General features: G+C 43.5%; 2 protein-coding genes across 3 annotated transcripts in view; one reads left to right on the top strand and one right to left on the bottom strand.

Annotated features, from left to right (window-relative positions):
- Positions 1-901: 901 nt before the first annotated feature.
- Positions 902-3,245, bottom strand: TBCC (tubulin folding cofactor C). The gene has a single exon (XM_065631455.1). The coding sequence runs from the start codon at positions 3,126-3,128 to the stop codon at positions 2,073-2,075; it is 1,056 nt and encodes a 351-aa protein (XP_065487527.1). The 5' UTR covers positions 3,129-3,245; the 3' UTR covers positions 902-2,072.
- An 8-nt stretch (positions 3,246-3,253) lies between these two features.
- The window catches only part of BICRAL (BICRA like chromatin remodeling complex associated protein), a 47,330-nt gene continuing 31,879 nt past the window's right edge, over positions 3,254-18,704 (top strand). Inside the window, exon 1 of one of the 2 annotated variants that reach the window (XM_065631454.1) lies at positions 3,254-3,305. The gene's annotated coding sequence lies outside the window, so the exon portion shown is untranslated. Of the gene's footprint in view, positions 3,306-12,796; positions 13,015-18,704 lie in introns of those variants that run through there. The other variant, XM_065631453.1, reaches the window with a different exon arrangement.

The raw sequence follows: 18,704 nt of genomic DNA, 5'->3' as shown, positions 1-18,704 counted from the left end.
CAGGCTGGAGAGCTGGGCGGGGAAAAATTGAATGGAATATAACAAGGGCAAGGCTAGAGTCTTGCATCTGGGCAGGAACAACCCCAGGTTCCAGTATAGGTTGGGGAATGACCTGTTAGAGAGCAGTGTAGGGGAAAGGGACCTGAGGTCCTGGTGGACAGCAGGATGGCCATGAGCCAGCACTGGGCCCTTGTGGCCAGGAAGGCCAATGGCATCCTGGGGTGGATTAGAAGGGGGGTGATTAGTAGGTCGAGAGAGGTTCTCCTTCCCCTCTACTCTGCCCTGCTGAGACCGCATCTGGAATATTGTGTCCAGTTCTGGGCCCCTCAGTTCCAGAAGGACAGGGAACTGCCAGAGAGAGTCCAGCGCAGGGCCACAAAGATGATGAAGGGAGTGGAGCATCTCCCGTATGAGGAAAGGCTGAGGGAGCTGGGGCTCTTTAGCTTGGAGGAGACTGAGAAGTGACCTCATTAATGTTTATAAATATGTCAAGGGTGAGTGTCAGGAGGATGGAGCCAGGATCTTCTGGGTGACAACAAATGGTAAGACAAGGGGTAATGGGTGCAAACTGGACCACAAGAGGTTCCACTTAAATTTGAGAAGAAACTTCTCCACAGTGAGGGTGACAGAGCCTGGAACAGGCTGCCCAGGGAGGTTGTGGAGTCTCCTTCTCTGGAGACATTCAAAACCCGCCTGGACGCCTTCCTGTGTAACCTCATCTGGGTGTTCCTGCTCCAGTGGGGGGATTGGACTAGATGATCTTTTGAGGTCCCTTCCAATCCCTAACATTCTGTGATGAGTTTTTGATGGTTTAGCTAGTATTCATTTTCTGTTAGAGGCACATACATGATGGTAGGGCAGCATAAATGTTTTGCAGTTTTAAAATACAACTCTAAGCTGATTCTTAGGCAAGATAAACAATTATTTATTGTAAAATGTCACAGGAGTGGTTCTGGAACCCTAAACCTACTATGTATGTATAGTGGTCACTTCACTACTAACAGTGCCTTGTAAAATCATTGTATTCAACAATGCTGCTACTTTTAAAATTTATTTAGCAGGAGTGAAGAAATAGGACTTAAGTTACTGTGTACTTTATGCAAGATACTGTGCAATTTTGGAACTGGAATATAGCACTACTTTTTCCCATTTTACTGACTCCTTCTATCAACGCTTCACTTATGCAGCAGCAGGGGGCTGTAAATTAAGATCATAGCACCACAAAGCCTAGTTTCCGGTAGGCAAACAAAACAGCTTGTAGGACATCCCTGAATATCTCTCCCCTGAAGCTTCAGACTACAGTAGAGCAGGTCACTGAGCTTCTGTAACGTTAATCAGAACTTACTGTTTGCCCCCAGAAGTACACTCGAAGCACTCATTTTATTCATCTCAAGTTAAAATTGTTTACAGAAGGAATATCCTTTCACATAATATTTTCAGACTGTCAAGACTTAGTATTTATATAGCCTCTATAGGTTTGTTCATCTCAAATGATGATTAATATATTAGGAAAGCATTAAATGTTCATTAGGTGACTTTTTCTTTATCTCACTTGAAATCAAAGCCTAAACAAAGCAAACTTACAGATTTCATTGTCCCTATTACTCCACCAAAGTTCCCTCCTGTATACCACATAAGATAGTGTACTGTCATCTGCAACCTGAGAACCACAAAAATGCAAAAAATCTGATCTTTCCATTCCAGTACAGCTTGTACTACTTGTGGCTAATTCAGATTCTGTCTGTGTGAGTGAAAGCAGCACAACAGTTCTAACAGAGGCTGTTGTTTGTTGGTGTTCCCTGCCCCATCTTAATAAGAAAAACTTAGCAATGAGGTACTGCAGTAGTTGGCAAATTCCACAGTGATACATAAAGATTATAGCAGCAACTTGCTTAAGAACAGTAAACTATATTTGACTGGTTATTCTTCAATAAAAAAAGTCATACATTGTAATTCACAATTTAAATACCAATTGGAATAATTTAATGGCATATTGGCAATTAAGTCCCACTGTTTATGAATCAGTGCTTTTACAGCAGGATTTCTTGCTCAGTACTGAGCTGCCTCTGCAGTCAGTCCCAGCAGCTGATTCTTTCCTGCTCAGGGATCAGGCTCCAGTTGGGTGAAGGCCTGTTGGTTGCCAGCCAGTCAAAGTCATCCACCAGGTTCCAGTTGTTTCTGCTTCTGTCCAGCCCAGAAGACTCGAAATCCCTGTCGATACCCGGGTAGCTCCAGGTGTAGGGGGCGAAGGACACCTTGGTGCAGTCCTCGATCACAGCCCGGCTGGTCACCTGCACGTAGAAGCGGCTGTCGCGGGTGCGATGGGTGCGCAGCTGCTGGCAGGCCAGCACCAGGACACAGTCGCTGCAGCCATCCACCAGCACGGAGGTGGAGACGGGCCCGCAGAGCACGGTGCAGCCCCGGCAGTCCCGCACCCGCACCGTGTTGGCGTTGCCGCGGAGCCGCACCCGGCAGGCGCGCAGCTGGGAGAGCAGCACGTCGCGCTGCAGCAGCTCCGCGGGGCCGAGCTCCAGCTCCTCGTTCTCGGCGCCGCTGAACCCGCACAGCGGCGGCCCGCCCGGCTCCCCCTCGGCGGTGCCGGGGCACGGGGCCGGCTCGGCGGCCGCGGGCCGGGCGGGCTCGGCGGGGCGCGGCTCGCTGCCCGGCGCCGCTTCTTTCTTGAGGGCCCGGAAGGCGAATTTCTTCTTGGGCTGCAGCTGCTGGCGCCGGGCCGCCAGGTCCCCCTGCAGCCGCGCCACGGCCTCCTGGGCCTGCCGCACCTCGTAGGGCGCCAGGAACCGCACGCTCTCCGTCAGCAGCTTCTGCAGCCCTTGCAGGCGGGCGGCCGCCTCGTCCAGCGGCCCCGCCGCCAGCAGCGCCTCCACGGCCTCTCGCTCCCGGGAGAAGGCGGCGACGAAGAACTCGCTCCGCTCCTCCTTCACCACCTGCGCCTCCTTCTTCTGCCGCTGCCGCTCCACGTCCTGCTGCCGCTCCGCTTCCCGCCGCTGCAGCCGCTCCGGCAGCACCACGGCGGCGGCGGCCGCCTCCGGCCGCAGGGGAGCCACGAAGGCGGCCGCCGCCCGCAGCTCCTCGGCAGGGACGGCCGCCGCCTCTCCCGCCGCCTCCATCTTGCCGCCTCACCTCTCCTCCGGCCACTAAGCGGCCCGCCGATTGGCTGCCGGCAGCCCCCGTTGCGTCGCCGCCGCCGATTGGCGGGCCGCGGGGCTCCCGGCGGGAGGAGAGGAGGGCCGGAGGGAGGGGTCTGCGGTGGTTTTAAAGGAGCCGGCGCCTCTCTACGGGATGGGGTGAGTCCTGGCGGCAGGTGCCGCGCTCCGCGGGGCGCGTTATCCCGCTTCCCAAATTAGCAGCCGGGCTATAAATAGCCCCCTGCCCTCCCCCGCCCTCCCCGCTCTGCGCGCGCGCGCGGAAGCGCCCGCTCCCTTCCCCCTGTCGCCTCCCCCACCCTTCCCGTCGCAGCCGCGCCCGGTCCGGGCAGCGCCGCGGCCCTTGGTGCGGGGGTGGTGCCGCTGCCCCCCGCCCGCGGCCCTTCCCGGGGGCGGCTCCGCCGGGGGGCTCGGGGGAGGGTGGTCCCGTCGCGGCGGGGAGGCCGGCCGAGGGCCGCGGGTAGCGGCCGTTTCGGGCGCGCTGGCTGCCGCAGGCGGCGGGAGCGGCTCCCTGCCCGCCGTTAAACGCAGCCAGGCCGCGCTGGCCGCTCGGGGCTCGGCCGAGCCGGCCGGCTGTGGCCGGTGGGCGGCCGGGTGCGGTGCCCGGCGGTGGCGCGGAGCCGCGGGCCTGGGCCGGCCGGGGGCTGCAGGAGGCGCTTGGGATGTGGCGTCTGATGAACCTTCCCTGCCCTGTCCCGGCCTCTTCTGCAGCGGTGTAGTTGTGAAAAAGGCTGTTAATACTTGCAGGCAGCAGCAAACGTGCTGCCAAATGGACTGGTTGTTTTTCCCTTTAGCCGCCTGTTCGGTTTCTTGACTGTTTTGTTCCGGAAGGGAGTGGAGTTCTTGAGGGAAAATGCAGTGCCTGTGGATTGCTGTGCCTAGAGGAGGTCTGGGTGAGAAATCCACAGAGGCCTGTATAGAAATACGGCAAGGAAGACTTCCTTTGTGTCGAAGTTCTATAATTAGGAAATGTGTTTTAAATAAATCTGCAGCAGGAACCTGAAATGAAGTACACACAAAGTAGAAAAGTAACCATCATTCTGATATATTCTTTTTAGATCTGCATTTCTGTTTCATGGGATGTTAATTTTTGCGAACATATTTAACACAAAACACTGTGTTATATACATTTACGTCCAGTTCTGCAAGTATCATTTCCCTTGCCTTGGCATTTCAAAGTTAGCTATAATAAATTGACATAGCATCTAAAACTATCAAAACAAAAATGTAAACCCAGAGTAGACATTCTGAATTTACTGTCCTCTATTTGGTGAAAGCATTAGTGTTTTAGTCTAATATTCCTATTAGGAAGTATAGATTTTTCTGTTACTTACAGTGAGCCTTTGAAAGTAGCCTTGGATTTAAAAAAAAACCATTGTTTGCTGTTTCCTGAGAAACATAGTTTAATTTCTGTATTGGACCTAACATTGTTAGAGGGTAGGGAGCGCCTGAACCTGGTATGTAATGACTTCAGCCCAGTTAGGATGGCAGAAGGCAGTGAAATGCCTTTAATCCTTGTAATCCACAAAGGACTTGCACTAAAATAGAGAATATTCTTGCCTTATCATTGTTACAATATAAAATCAAGGGATTGTCTTATAACAGTACTTTGGAGCAGGTTGGGTGGGGGCAGCAGGATGGGTAATGTAGTGGTTAATGCATTACAGCTCTTAACTGTAACATCACTGCAATATTAACATGTCCAGAATTTCGTTTCTAAAAAAACAGATTTTGAGTGTTAAAAATTAGAACCTCTTACCTTGTAGAAAGGTAGAATGCTCAATTATGAAAAAGGGTATCTTGAAATATTCTCTCATGATTTTTTTTTCCCCCTACCACAGTGTGTTTAGATGATGCATTTAGTAAGTCTTAGGCATTTTTTCTAATAAGTAGTCAAATCTACTCTTGCAGTAATTTCAGTAATGTTACATTAGGCAGGAATATGGTGCATTTCACTGTAACAAACAAATACTTATTTCTATCTTGTTTCATAAGAAAGATGTGTACATTTCATTTTACATAGCAGGCTTTTTCACCTTATGCTCCCATGAGTGTAGGTAATACCAGGTGATAATAGTGATGTAAGTGCTTATGCCATACACGAGAATATTGGCTTTTGCTGTTTTTCAGTATGCACAAATGTAACTGGAGGACGGCTGTATTGTTACATGGATGTGACCAGGTAGATGAACGGCAGTGGATAAAACGACTTTATATATGAAAAGATTACAAGAAAACAGTGGTGCACACAGTTCAAAATAAATGATAAGTATGTTATGCTGGAGTATAATGATTACTTTTTATTACATTTGGGTACTTAGAAAGCTAGGTATTCTAAATTGGTTTTTTTTCTAGAAGTGATTGGAGGTTTAATGAGGACCAAATACACTTGTGAATCGGAGCTTCTGGGAGAGACTGGAATCTTTTCACTGTGCTGATGCCCACAAATGGTTTTTGGGTTAGGAGCAAAATAACCCCAGATACAAGAAGTTTAAGTGTATGATGATAATGAAAAAGTAAAAATGGAGCAGTAAAATTCTTCTAACCATATCATCTTTATGTTCCACATTTACTTTCCACACTTATAATTTGAGGTTTTGGTATAATTGATATTGGTGTGTATTATGTGTATATATTATTATTTTTGGTGGTAATATGAAGACTGACAGTTTTCTTCCTGACTTTGCTGGCAGCAACTTCTATGTTTTACGGCTGCTTAGCATGCTCATTAGAGAAGAGAGGATTTACAATTTCCCAAACAGTAACCACCTGAATAAAATATAAGCCTTCTAGCTCAGGCTTGGACTCATTTTTGTAAGCAGTTTAGCTCTGTGAGGATATTAGATATGAGTAAGGTACATAGTTCTGCCTATCTGACTATGTTATAATTTTTTACTACTTTTTTCTCTCCCCCTTCCCCTGGACATGCTTTAGATCCTCTCTGGTTCTAAAGCAGCCAGTAGCTCTTGAACGCTACCTGAAATATTTTGTACTGGTTTAAACTAGCTCAGCAGTGTTAACTCCACAGCCTTTTGAAGAGTGATGTATTGCATATGTCAGGTGAAGGTTTGAGATCTCATTCCATTGTTGTTTTAGGAAGAGAGGGGAGTAAACGTGAGGCCCACAGAGGCAACTGGGTGTCTGGCCTCAGAATAATAGATTCTTAAACCTGAGGTTCCTGAGTCTGTGAAAGTCAAGAACCTGATAGTTGTGGTGTTATCTCAACATGTAGATTTGCACTCTCTCAGGCAAAGGAAACAATTAAATACGGTTATTCCTTATAATTGGTATTTATTCCCTACACTGACATTTTTTATTCCAAAGGGTGTAATGCATGTGTGTTGCGCTGTCACACACACAAAATGCTATTTTGTCTTTTAGCTGTGTTTTCAAGAAAAGCACTAGTGGCCCCTGGGTCTTGCACAGAGCTCTCATCCCATAGATGTGATCTCTGCTGGTTAGACTGAGTTTCTTCAGGAGAGATTTAGCAGATGAATGTAATTACTTCTGGCTACAAAGTAGCTGCTGCAGTGGCTTGTGCAACCATCCTATTCTGCTACTGGTTTTAATAAGGGCTCTTTGAACTCCTCTGGCACTGTGATCAGGCATTAAAGATGTAAGCTAAATTATGATTCACTTAAGATACTGTAGACTGTACAGTTTTCATGGTGGAATGAGGCTTCAGTAAAAGTGACTGTTGAGTCACTGTATCTCTGTGTTCTTCTCTTGGAAAAAAACAACAAGTTCCTTTACTGTTATGTTTGGCATACTCATTGTTTTTCAAAAAAGCTTTTGTTTGGACTAAAATGTTGTGCTTTATATATTTGGCCATATGGAAAGGCAAGACAATGTAAAATATGTGTGTTTTAAAATCACTAATTAGAGAGTTAGAGCTAAAACTATAAAACTTACTTGGTACATCTTAATTGCTGTGAGTAATGCGAAAGCTTTGAAATGTAATCCTTGGGAATGCTTAAGATGCTAATTATATTCTGACCAGTCAAGGTGCACTTGTTTTGAAACGAGTCTGAGCTGGTCCCTTCTGAGAACCTGGTGTTCCCAATGCCAAAGGCAGAGAAACAAATTCATTTCCACGAAAATGAGTTATCCTCCAAAACCAGGGACAGACTTCAAAGCACAACATTTTATGATAAGAGGCACTTCAAGATGAATAAAGGCAGCCCCAAATACACTAAACATGAAAGCTCAAGCACAGAAGAGCACTTAGGTTTGGTCCAGGCCTAGCTACTAACTGGTATTTAGAATCTTCACAATTCCAAAGACGAAGTATGTAAACTACAGATGTCTTGTGGACTCTCCCTTTGATGTAATTATTCTATTAGTTCTGGAGTTCCTAAGAGATTTTTTTCAGTGCTTAACTTTATACTTCAGATGCTTTTACATTTTTGTTTTAAAACATTTCAGAAAACTATGTTTGGTTATTGGACTAGCCAGTTCAATGGATCATCTCGATTCAATAGTCTGTAAAAGTTTTCAATTTTGGAATTGTGAATCTTAATTGTGAACATATTCCATTTATTTTTCTGAGTAGTTTAAATAGAATTAACTTGAAGTCATTTTATCCAAGTTTACTGTTTTTCTGTTAGCTTTCCTGTAGTATATTCATTAGTTAACGAAACTAAACTTGTACTCTTTTTGCCTTTTATTCATCTTATGAAAAAATCTGTCAGCTATCATTTTGAAGGACCACCTCCTATTATTAGCATTTGTTCTTCAGTCTAAATCTGAGAGAATAAATTCCATTCATATCGATAAGCTTATCTTATAGCAGTCTTCATTCATATCCGAATCGTATCCAGTTGGTTTCTAGTAGGGTTCCAGAAACATAAAACGTGGGTTTTACCCACGTAAAACCATTCTTTCTCAAAAGATGTGACATAGATGATGCTTTATTTGTAATGTCCCTTTTGTTCCTCTATTTTGTCTTGTCCTTATACAAGTATAGCTCAGCATGTTTGTGTCTCTCTCCTGAACATGAATGCTTTTGGTGTTACTAACTATTCCACTGTGTCTGTTATCCGTATAATGCTTGGTTTCATGTTTTAGGTCTCCATTTTTTGCTTAATTTCCTTCTATTAATATTTATTTGATATTTTATTTTTAATTGTCCATGGCACCTCAGTTGTATTAGGAATGGTCCTTTTGTTAGCTTCATTGCCTCACTGCTGTTTTTAATTACTACTACTGCTTTTTTTTTCCAAACCTTGTGTCCATCTACTCAGTAACATACACTTATGTATTTCTGCATCCTTACTTACCTAATTTTTTTCTCATTCATCTATGCTAACCAAATGAACTACGAATATTATACAAGCTTCTCTCTTTCTCCAGATACCGTAGTGAAGTTCTGTCTCCAGAGGAGTTTTTTTCCAATGCATTTCAGTAGCTTAGTATCTTAAGATGATTCTAAATTGGAAGTGAGAGCTATTAATCTTTCAAACTTAATTCTCCTTTTTAAGTTATTCTAAGCTGAAGAATATGAGACTCTTTAAATAACCTGGAGCATGATATAGTTGTTCTTGATCTGTTCCAGTAATAATTTTACATTGTCATTTGTTTCAATGGGAGGTCCAGTCACCACATTTTCCTCTGGTTTTCCTTGACTGTCTTCCACACATCAGATCCACATCTCAGAGGAGTGTAGTCCTTCAACACCTGTTCTTTGGATTCGTCACAGAGCAGCCCTGTTGGCCTTCACACAATCTGTAGTCATGGAAAACTGTCTCTCTGCTGGTAATGGTGTAAATCTCTTGCTCTGAAGGTCACTCTTAGTTACATCCTGGCCAGTCACCCTTTAAGATATGTACTGGTTAGGTAGTCCCGTGTTTGGTATGATGATTCATTCTGGAGTCGTACAGCTTTATAAGTTACACTATGCAATTATGATCCTGGTTTTGTAAGCACTGTTTTGTGTAAGGCGTGGTATCAAGCTGAAATTTGTAATGTTTAGGAAATTCTTACCGGTGGGTCATCTAAGTATTGGTGGCAACTTTTCAAAATTTGACAGTTGATATGGGTATCGAACTGAATTTTTCCTGTGGGATGTTGCATTTATATTCCAAGTTAAAGTCCTTGTGTCCCTTCCTGCTACTGTATTTGAGTGTCCTACTTTTCAAGTGTTGTGAACTCTACCTTTCTGTTGCTTGCACCTTTTAATGATGACCTCTGTTTCTGTGCCTTCAAGCTTAGAGTTATTTATTCTTATCCAAATTAGTAATTAACAAAGCAGTATGTAATGGTGTGTCTGGTGATGAGCTGACACAAAAAAACGTGTTAAGGGATGGAGAGGTAAAGCAGTGTGGGAGGAAAAAGTGCCATCAATAGAGCTGAGGAAGCAAGGCTGCAATGGAAGAAATAGCATTCTTTTCCATCCAGTAAACCTCAGAGAGGATGCAGTGAGTTGAGGTTACAAAACAACTATTCATGCAAGAATCTCGGGGTGACTGTGGAATTCATTCCTTTAATGCAAACAGCTTAGTCCTTAAATTATTTCTTATGAATCTGCTGCTGCTGCTGCTTGATCTTCTTTTGGGGTACGAATTCGTGACTGCACAAGGATTGCAATGCTTGTGATACCATGGAAAAATTGGCTGAATAATAATGAAGTGACTTGATCTAAGAGAAACCTGGAGACAGAATGAATGGGGAGGGTGTTTTATACCCCCTTATTTTCTCCCTATCAATATCTAAGCTTGGTTTTCACTTCTGCACAATCTGTCATTTCAGGGCTATGTATCTCGGCTCACTCCAAACGTCATCTGGTGTCTTTGCACACCTATGAGAGCGGTAGTTGTTAAATAGCATGGTCACAGTTTGACAGCTGATGTCAAAATACAGCCAAGTAGCATGTTGTGTGATGGGTGCACATGGTGTTCCTCGTAGCTGTACTTAAGAATTATTACGCCAGCATCTGTCTTCTAAAGATTTCTCTTGCTCCTTTTTGGCGCTGGTCTTGCCTTTCTTCTCATGCTTATTTCCTCTTACTCTTTCTGAATCTGCTACAGGGAAGTGAATGCAAAAGTGAATTAATGTGTTTGAGGAAGCTAAGGAGAGACAGCAGCTGAATGCGCATTGTACGTGATTTGGGTAATAGGACTTTGGTTGAGGATGACAGCTCTGGGCAGGTCACCTTGGGGCAGAAGAATTTTGACATATTAGGGTCTTTTGTGTTAACGCAGTAAGGCAGTGAGAAGAGGGGCAACCTCCTGGGGCAATGATGCTCAGTTCAGAAACGCCATGTAATCCTCTTAAAAAAGCAGGAGTACCTCATGGCAAAAACCAGTATTTCTTTACAAACATGGTCTGGAAAATTCTGTAGTACATCAGGACGTGGTAACACTACAGCTGAAGCCTACATTGAAAATTCTTAGTATTAAAAGTAACATTAATTTTGCCTTAAATGTGTACTTCAATCTGACCTATGAAGTCATATCCAACTCAACTTTTTTTTTTTTAGGAACCATTTCTACCTGAGCCAATTTTGTTTCTGAACAGATATAGCAAATATAGAAATATATGCCAGTTTACTTCTGCAGAGGGTACAGTGTGTTGTGGTTTGGTTTTGTCCACTCAGTGGCAATGTAAAGAGTTTTCAATCTTAAACTCTGTCTTGTGTATATCTGGAGAAATCTAGTTGCTTCAGGGTGTTTAATTGTATAGATGTTAGCTCTCCTTCCATTTTTGTACTGTCCCCGCTTAGCAAGGTTATTACCAATGCTGTTCTGAAACATCCTTCAGGGAAAATGTGTGTAAATTACGGTACAACTATGGACAATTTACATAGGCTTCCTTGCATTTGTTTTGATAAGGGAATCTATTCGAAGTCATTTGTCCTCCTTCCTATTTCTTCTTTGTATTGCCTACTTCCTATTTGTGGTTTCTGTAGGACTGGGAGAATAATAATAATAAGAATATACTGATCAGATGCTCTGCTTTGTAACCTCCAAAGCAAAGTTCCTTCCTGTTAACCAAAGAAGAACACTTGTGTTGTCTCTCCAGCTCACAAGTTCCTGCTTGAGCAACACTCTCTAAAGCCAGTGATGCTGAGTAGGCTTTAATTCAGGGCAGAGTTTGGCCCCTTGAAGCATTTGCTGAAGTTAGGAACCTTGAAGTTTGGCCTTTTTGATTTTCTAATGCTAGTGTCAGGCTTGCTGTGAGAGCAACAAGGGTGCTGAGCCCATTGACGTGTGTGGTGTTTACATCCACACTGTTGGCTATTCAGGCCCATCCTGAATTTATAAAAGTGCAGTTAATATATTGACTGATGGCCTAGGCAGTGCCATGTCTGTGTTTAATACGTCTGGGCTGCATGAAGGATCTGTTGGACTCCTGCTCTAAAGCCCAACCTTTCCATTTAGGGAGTGATTTGAAACTCCACCTAAACTTTCTACTGCGGGCATACATGTAAACAAGAATTGCAGGTGAGTCTTGGCTTTGGCAAAGGTTTGAAATCAGGCTTAACCTTTGTTTCCCATATTATAGCAGAAATTGGTTGATTACTTAAATAATATAACCAGGTTCTAATTGAAAACAGTACTGAGGTGCTGATTTTTTTTAAACATAAAAAATCTGGCCAACTTCCTGGGGAAGTTCCATGTCATTGTATTTGAAAACTAAAAACTTAAGTGTTTTTTTTTGAGCTGTAAAGCTAAGAAAGAAGAATGTGCTACTAAATAAAGTCTTCAAAGGAGTTTAAACAAAGTTACCTTTTCTTAGGAAAAAAAAGAGAAAAAGTTGCTGTGTGCAAATCCTCGGGAATTACGATTACTAGAAGAAAAAGGGTCTTAACGAGATTTCTTATTGTAAAAGCATTACCATACGTAACTCTACATGCTAAGAATCTGTTTTCAATCAAAATGTTTTTGTTTTAAATAAACTAGGCTACTCTGAATCATCTGAAGAAATAAATATATTTTTAATGAATAAAGTGTATATTTTAAGTTGAGTTACTTTTGCATAACCAAAAAGCTTTGAACGGAATTATTGTATTAATGCCTTTAGGTGAAAAAAGTTGTAGAACTGTATCAATGAACTCCACGTGCTATAAGCTTTGACTCCAAATTAGCATTTTTAGGTTACCCAGACCTTTTTTTAAGCAGCTGAAATTCATGTCATATATTTCCATCAAAGGTGACGAGAACGTTATCTAAAAATATTAAAAATACCAACGACTTGTAAGAGGATCAAATCTTATATTTTTCAAGGTGACCTTGCATTTATTTTTCTGGGGGCTGCCCCAAGCGTGTAGTGGTTTACAACTTTCGTATCAAGGAGGCCAATCAAGTTGTCGAAATTAATATTCTTTTTAGTGGGACTTTTTTTTTTCGTACGTTTCCGTAACCCAAGTGTCAACTTTTAACCGAAAGTAAACAGTGTAGATCGTGTAGATAGCCAGACCTACGACTTTCTCAAGAAAAGAAAAGGGAGGTAAAGTTTTTAAAGGGCCTGCCGGTACAAAACGCGAGGCGAGGAGAGCGCTGGGGACTCATGATGCCGGGGCGGCGGTGCGTGTGCCCGGCTCTGCGGCACCGTGTGCCGGCGGAGCTGCGCGGCCGGGCCCCGCGGGCGCGGTGCGGCGCGGTGCCGGGCCCCGCCGGTGCGGAGCGGAGCGGCGCGGCGCGGTGCGGCGGTGCCGTGGCGCGGTGCTGTGCCGCGCTGTGCCGCGCTCTCCTCCCGCTCGCTTCCCTCTGTCCCCCTCTCTCCCTCGCTCGCTCTCTCCCCCCTCCCTCCCTCCCTCGCTCTCTCGCTCTCCCTCTCTCTCTCTTACACCGCCAGCCCCTGATGTGATGGCGAAGAAACCCCGTTGACAAGGCACTGCTTTTTCATGACGGTGAGTTTCCCTTTGAGTGTATTATAATTTTGTGATAAAAATTTCAAGGAAAGAAAAAAAAAAAAAAAACACACAACCTCCTTCCTCCCTTCCTTCGGGGAGGGAAAAGAGAGGGGGGAAATCTATCTCCAGACAGACAGAAAAGAAAGAGGAGCAAATTAACAGCCAGGAGTTGCCAAAACCAGGATATTAGGTTTCAGCCCAGAGAGCTATTGGCTCTGGGGCTATGTATATAAATATATATCTAGAGAGCGAGCGAGAGAGAGGGGAGACGAGGAGGAAGAAGAGGGATATTTTGTGGGCGGCTGTTGTTTGGGCAGATGTGGATTCACATGGAAATGAACCATATATTTCTGTTTTCGGCGAGGCTGGTGGTGGTGACTGCTGAGGGCACTTAAAAAAAAAAAAAAGTTGTTTCTTAAAATAAAGGCGGGGGGGTTGAAGGGAGAGATAAGGTTTCAGGTCCAGGCTGATAGCTGCAGAGAGGGGAGAGGTTTGGGTATTTTTTTTCTTGCTGATGCCATGCAAATTCAGGAGAGGAGGGAAGAAAAATCTCTTTTAATGACTCATTGATTGAGCCGGTTTAAAATTAGTTGTTGTTGTTGTCTTTTTTTTTTTTTAATTTTCCGCCCCCTTGATGGCCATCAAGAGAGGGATGGAAAGGGGAGAGGAGGGAGAGAGTGTGTGTGTTATGTGTGAGTGTGAGAGAGAGAGTGAGAGGGAGAGAGGGGGATAGAGAGAGTGTGTGAGGGAGAAAGAAAAATAATCTTTTCAAATCTCCTCCCTCTTTTTTTTCCCCCCTCGTTTCTTTGCTTTTCTCTAAAGCTCTGTGGTCTGTGAAACACTCTTTCTTCCTTCTCGTCGGGAAAATGGAGACACTTCGTCTCTCTCCTGGCCGTGGAGCTGGGAAGGATTTTTCTTTTCTTTTTTCCTTTTTCACTCCTGGCTTATTTTTTCCCTTTCCCCCGTCCACTCGCCACCACCCTAACCTTGTCATTTCTTTGAGCTTATGTCTCAGATTTGTGCCTTCTGGGGATTTATTTTTCACTCGTTTTCTGGTTTTCGGTGTCGCTACTAGATCTGATTTGATTTCTTTGGTTCTTTATTTGCGATTTCCTCTGAATTTCTCCGTGCCTCCCGCTTTTAACCACGGAATGGAAACGGTGCTGCTTTTTGTGTGTGCGCGAAATGCTTGGGCGGTAGGTTTGGGCTAATGGCGCCTTTTTTTTTTTTTTTTTTCCCTCCTTTTCAGGACCAAGTTTTTCACTGTGATTTTTTTTTTTTTTTTTCTTTTGGAGAGAGAATATTTAACGCCTCTTTTAAAAACGTAACAATAAACCGTCTCTTCTGGAGTAACTCGTTTTGCTTTGATTCGCTCGAGGACGTGAATCTGATCTTTTGTGCTGCTGGGATTATTTTACGTAAAAGAAACAATGTTGTATAGTTTTTATTTATGCCTAAAAGCGGTTGGGTTGTGGAGGGGATTTTCTGAAATGCTCAGAGTTCGTATTTATTTGGTTATTTGGGGGGAGAGGGGGACGACGACGACTTCACTACTTGATTTATAATGTTTCTGCTATTAATTGCGAAATTAATTTATGGATTACGGCAGGAAGCAGAGCTAGTAATGTTAAAACCCGGGAAAAATCGCAGGACGCGTAGCGGGCGCGTTTAAACTGTTGGTAAATAATCAGTGGGGGAAGGAAGGCGATGCGGAGGCCTTTGCTTTTCCCCCGTTCTCAGCTCCCCGCACCCCGCTCGTCTCCCCGGGGCTCGGCAGCACGGAGCGAAACGGGATTCGAAGAAGGGAAAAGTGCCCCGGAGCGGCTCCGGCCGTGCCCGGGCTGGGCGGCCGGCGATCGGTGCTGGCGGTGCCGCTGTCGGTGGGAGTGGGAGAGCGGGGAAGATGGCGCTGTCTGGCTCTGCGCCAGCGTTTGTTGCGCAGTTTCGCTCTGACTCTCCTCCCCCACGGGCGCCATGTTAAGGCCCTTTCTGCTGCCGCCGCGCCCCTTTGGGGCCGTTTCTCTTTCTGTCTCGCTAGCCGATAAATCCTCTCCCCGAAATCCCAAAAGCTGCTCTCTCTCTTTTTTTTTTTTTTTTTGTTTTCCCCGCATGAGTGTTTTGGGAATGGCCCTATCGGAGTTGTTTGGCCTTCTCAGACCTCCCCCATCTCTCGAGGTCCTGTGAGGTGTTAAACGGGTTTGGTTCTGAGGTGACTCTGATCCCAAATTAAAGCCTGTAAACGTCACATTTCATACCTCTTGAAATACATACTTCTTGAGATGCCTTCACAGTGTAGGAAAGCAAAAGGTTTGAAAGAACATCCTGTTGAATGATGACCAAAAAACTACGGCATGTCATTAAAAAAACAAAGCCATCTTTAAAAAATGCTGTTGTGCAGCACATAGGGCAAAGCAATCCTCACTTTAACACCTCTGGAAGTGCTTGCAAAAATACAAGGGCAAGTAACTTTTAGGTGGGTGGGTAGGTAGCTCATTGTGTTGCTGTTACTCTCGTTAATTTTTTTTGAGGGCAGGGACTAGCATCCATTCAATCTTTTGTCACTTGTATGTCTCACAGGAAGCAGTGCCTTTTCCAAATTATTCAAATTTGGCAGCTCCACTTTGACAGGCTTTCCAAGTTTTGGTGCTGTTTTGTAGGGAGAGTGTTGAAAATAGTCTCCTGTTTTTTTGATCAGAGATTTTATATTTTAGTTTTTTTTACATTTCTGTGCAATCTGATGAGCGCTCATGAGGCTTTAGTTTAATACCAAGAACATCTGTATCGAGGAACAGCAAGTGTGCTGCCAGACCAACTCGTGCTGTGCCCACGAAGGAGGGTGGAATGCTTGTTTAGTTCTCCCTTTCATGCTTTTTGACAGATCACAGGAGGGCTTCCCCATGCTTCTTGCTTGTCCCTGAAGGAAGTGGGAGATTTTTTAAAATTTGGGATTCATTTTAAGGCTGTTTCAGTCATTTGTCTGTTGATGTTGAAAGGTTTTAAACGACATTTCTAGTGCAATGCACATTTATTGCTTGGCATATACTAAAAAGACTGGATATAAACTCTTGTTTCTACAGACTTTGATGGGGACAGCCTTGTTAACATTTTAGCTTTTTAAACGATACACCTGCTAAAACTTTTATTGTTTAAAAATCTGTTGAGTGTCGAATACAGTATTTGTTCACATATTTCAGAAATGTTATTACATTAAATGCATTCGAAGTGATTATTTTGCATTTATGCTAACAGTAGTCTTGAGATCAAGACAGTGGTTGTTTTTTTTTTTTTTAGTGGTGTATTTTTATACAATAAAATTTCTCTATACACTAATGCCTGGTGGATTGTGTGTGGGTTTTTTTCATTAATTGTGAAAATTATGAACAAATGACAAAAATGGGATAAAAATGACCAGTTTATATTACCTCAGGGCATAGTACTTGCCAAATGACTATGTATATACTCTCTGCTCTGAGCTGCTCACATTAGAGCAAAATGTATTCTCATCTTGGGATCTTTGGCAGAGAGTATTTAAATATACTACATCTATTCTTTTTAGATCTATTTGGTTGGGTCTGAGCTTAAAAGTTTTTTCTTTTTGTTGTTTTTGCAAGTAGTACTTTGTATTTCTCGCAGGTTATGTTGACTGAGGAGTGCAGATGCTCACGGTCTTTATACATGAACCCAATTGTGCTTTCATTGGTGGACCGTGGCCTGTTTGCGAGTATGATACTAATGTGTTTTAAATGTGGTCTTGTTTTGTTCATACTTTGAGTACTTGCCTTGTGTATTAACACCTGTATTCTTGAGTTGATAATAACTCTATGTGTGGCCTTAGGTCAGTGCTACATAATTGTGCACTCGACAGAGATAGTTCTCCATAGCTAAATATTTACATCACCTTGTAGATGCACAGTTTTCCTGCCACCCCGCCCCCTGTGTTGTTTTCAAGTAGTTTGTATATTTAGTTTAATTGTACTGAGAGGAAAAAAAAGAGTCCTGTCAGTATAAACTGCATTTCCAGTTTCCTCCAAGGACACTTTCTGTATCCATGAAGTTTGGCACCAGAGGTGGGTCCATAGTCTGTATTTGAAGAGCTTTGCAGGTCTGGATGTGTTGGTGTGCTACTTGGACATTCACAGTACTCCAGCTGTATTTTCAGTTTTGTTGGTGTACTTCCACATTGATTCCAGAAAAGTTGCATCTGCCTAAGTGCAGTGATGTTTTATAATGTGGCTCTAATGGTCAATGATCCTGCCTTTTCACACTCCATTAGGCTTGTGATAAGTCTAATGGCTGGTGCTTTTTAATGTAGCAGTGAGAGCGTGGAAGCGTCATCCCATCTAAGTAATAGATACAGTCCAGGCATAAGAGCCTCTTTGATAATGTAGTACGTTCTGTTTGGGGAGTTGGCGTAATTTCTCTTAGTAGTTCTGCTGGAATAAACCGTTTCTGTGCTTTAAAGGTTTTTTTATGGTGACATACCCGGTCCAGCATAGACATAGGGATTGCCTGCAAAAACAAGCATGTTTTGCTTTCTTACAGTAGCAGAAAAGCAGCAAGATTAATAAACTGTTCTGGCTTTTATTGTGACCTACAACTGTACTAGTTTGAAAGCTGGAATAAGCAGTATCAGGAAAGCCCTTGTTGCACCAATGTAAATGCATAAACGCTGACCTGAACTGATGCGTTTTTCAAGATCACCATATAGTTAAATGAGTATGTATATCTTAATTTTCGAATGTTCAATTGCCTCTGCTTTCGTTGTGGAAAAACCCAACTATTGTGTCTGTATTATTTTTGCTTTAATTGAGAGTCGCTGAGGTTTTAGGCAAAATAAAAATTACCACGATTAACTGACACAAAGAGACAATGAGTTTTATTGCTTTTGTTTGTTTTCTTGCACTAGTGTTGAAATGTTCTAGAGTGACACAGATATTCTCTAGTAGAAACAAGGTGGTAAAAACATCCGAAGAACTGACTCAAGACATTTCTTGAAGTATTGTGTTTATTGTGTTGCACAAATAATGTATGCTAATAGCCTGCATTATTGCATACAGTAGTTTCTGGAAATACTTAAGAACATCTAACTTCCTTTGGGCAGGCGAACATTCCTTTCTGAAGGAAATGTTGCGATTACACCTCCTCCTTTTCCTCTTTTGGGATTAAACCAGGACCTTTCAAAATATTTTATGAATATGGAGATTCCTGAAGAATTGTGTATGCGGTGGAGCATCTCAGGAGACAGAGCCCAAAATAGGCCGTAGCGTAGTGGTGAGGATTGTCACTGCCGGGGGAACGGGCTGAGCTGAGTGTTTCACCTGGTGAATCCCAGGGGGCAGGTAACCATCCTGACCTGCAGGCTCTGAGTTACTCTGGCTTTTCTCTACGTGTTTTAAAAAATCTGCCTCAGATGAAGTCTGGTCAAGATTTCGAGGTTGCCAAGAAGAGCTCTGGATGCAGTAGGAAAAAATTGTATTGAATAAATTAGAAATGAAGTTCTGAACGTGTGTCTGGGGGAAACCACATTTTAGACAGCTGGACTGGGGGTTCACAGGTGTACTCAGAATGCTTGACTCTAGCTAGATTAACCTTAACTATCATACATACTGTTAACAATTGAAATGCACATTTCCTTTTTTTTTCCCCCTCCTTCTTTATATATTAAAATATCACTGTAGTTTTTGGGA

Source organism: Caloenas nicobarica, chromosome 3 (assembly GCF_036013445.1).
Source record: "Caloenas nicobarica isolate bCalNic1 chromosome 3, bCalNic1.hap1, whole genome shotgun sequence".
Lineage (NCBI taxonomy): Eukaryota > Metazoa > Chordata > Aves > Columbiformes > Columbidae > Caloenas > Caloenas nicobarica.
Note: the sequence above shows the minus strand (reverse complement) of the source record. Positions and strands in the feature narration are given on the sequence as shown.

What these genes read in the sequence shown, in the direction of transcription:
- TBCC (XM_065631455.1), bottom strand. Translation starts at nt 3,128, where the DNA reads ATGGAGGCGGCGGGAGAGGCGGCGGCCGTCCCTGCCGAGGAGCTGCGG.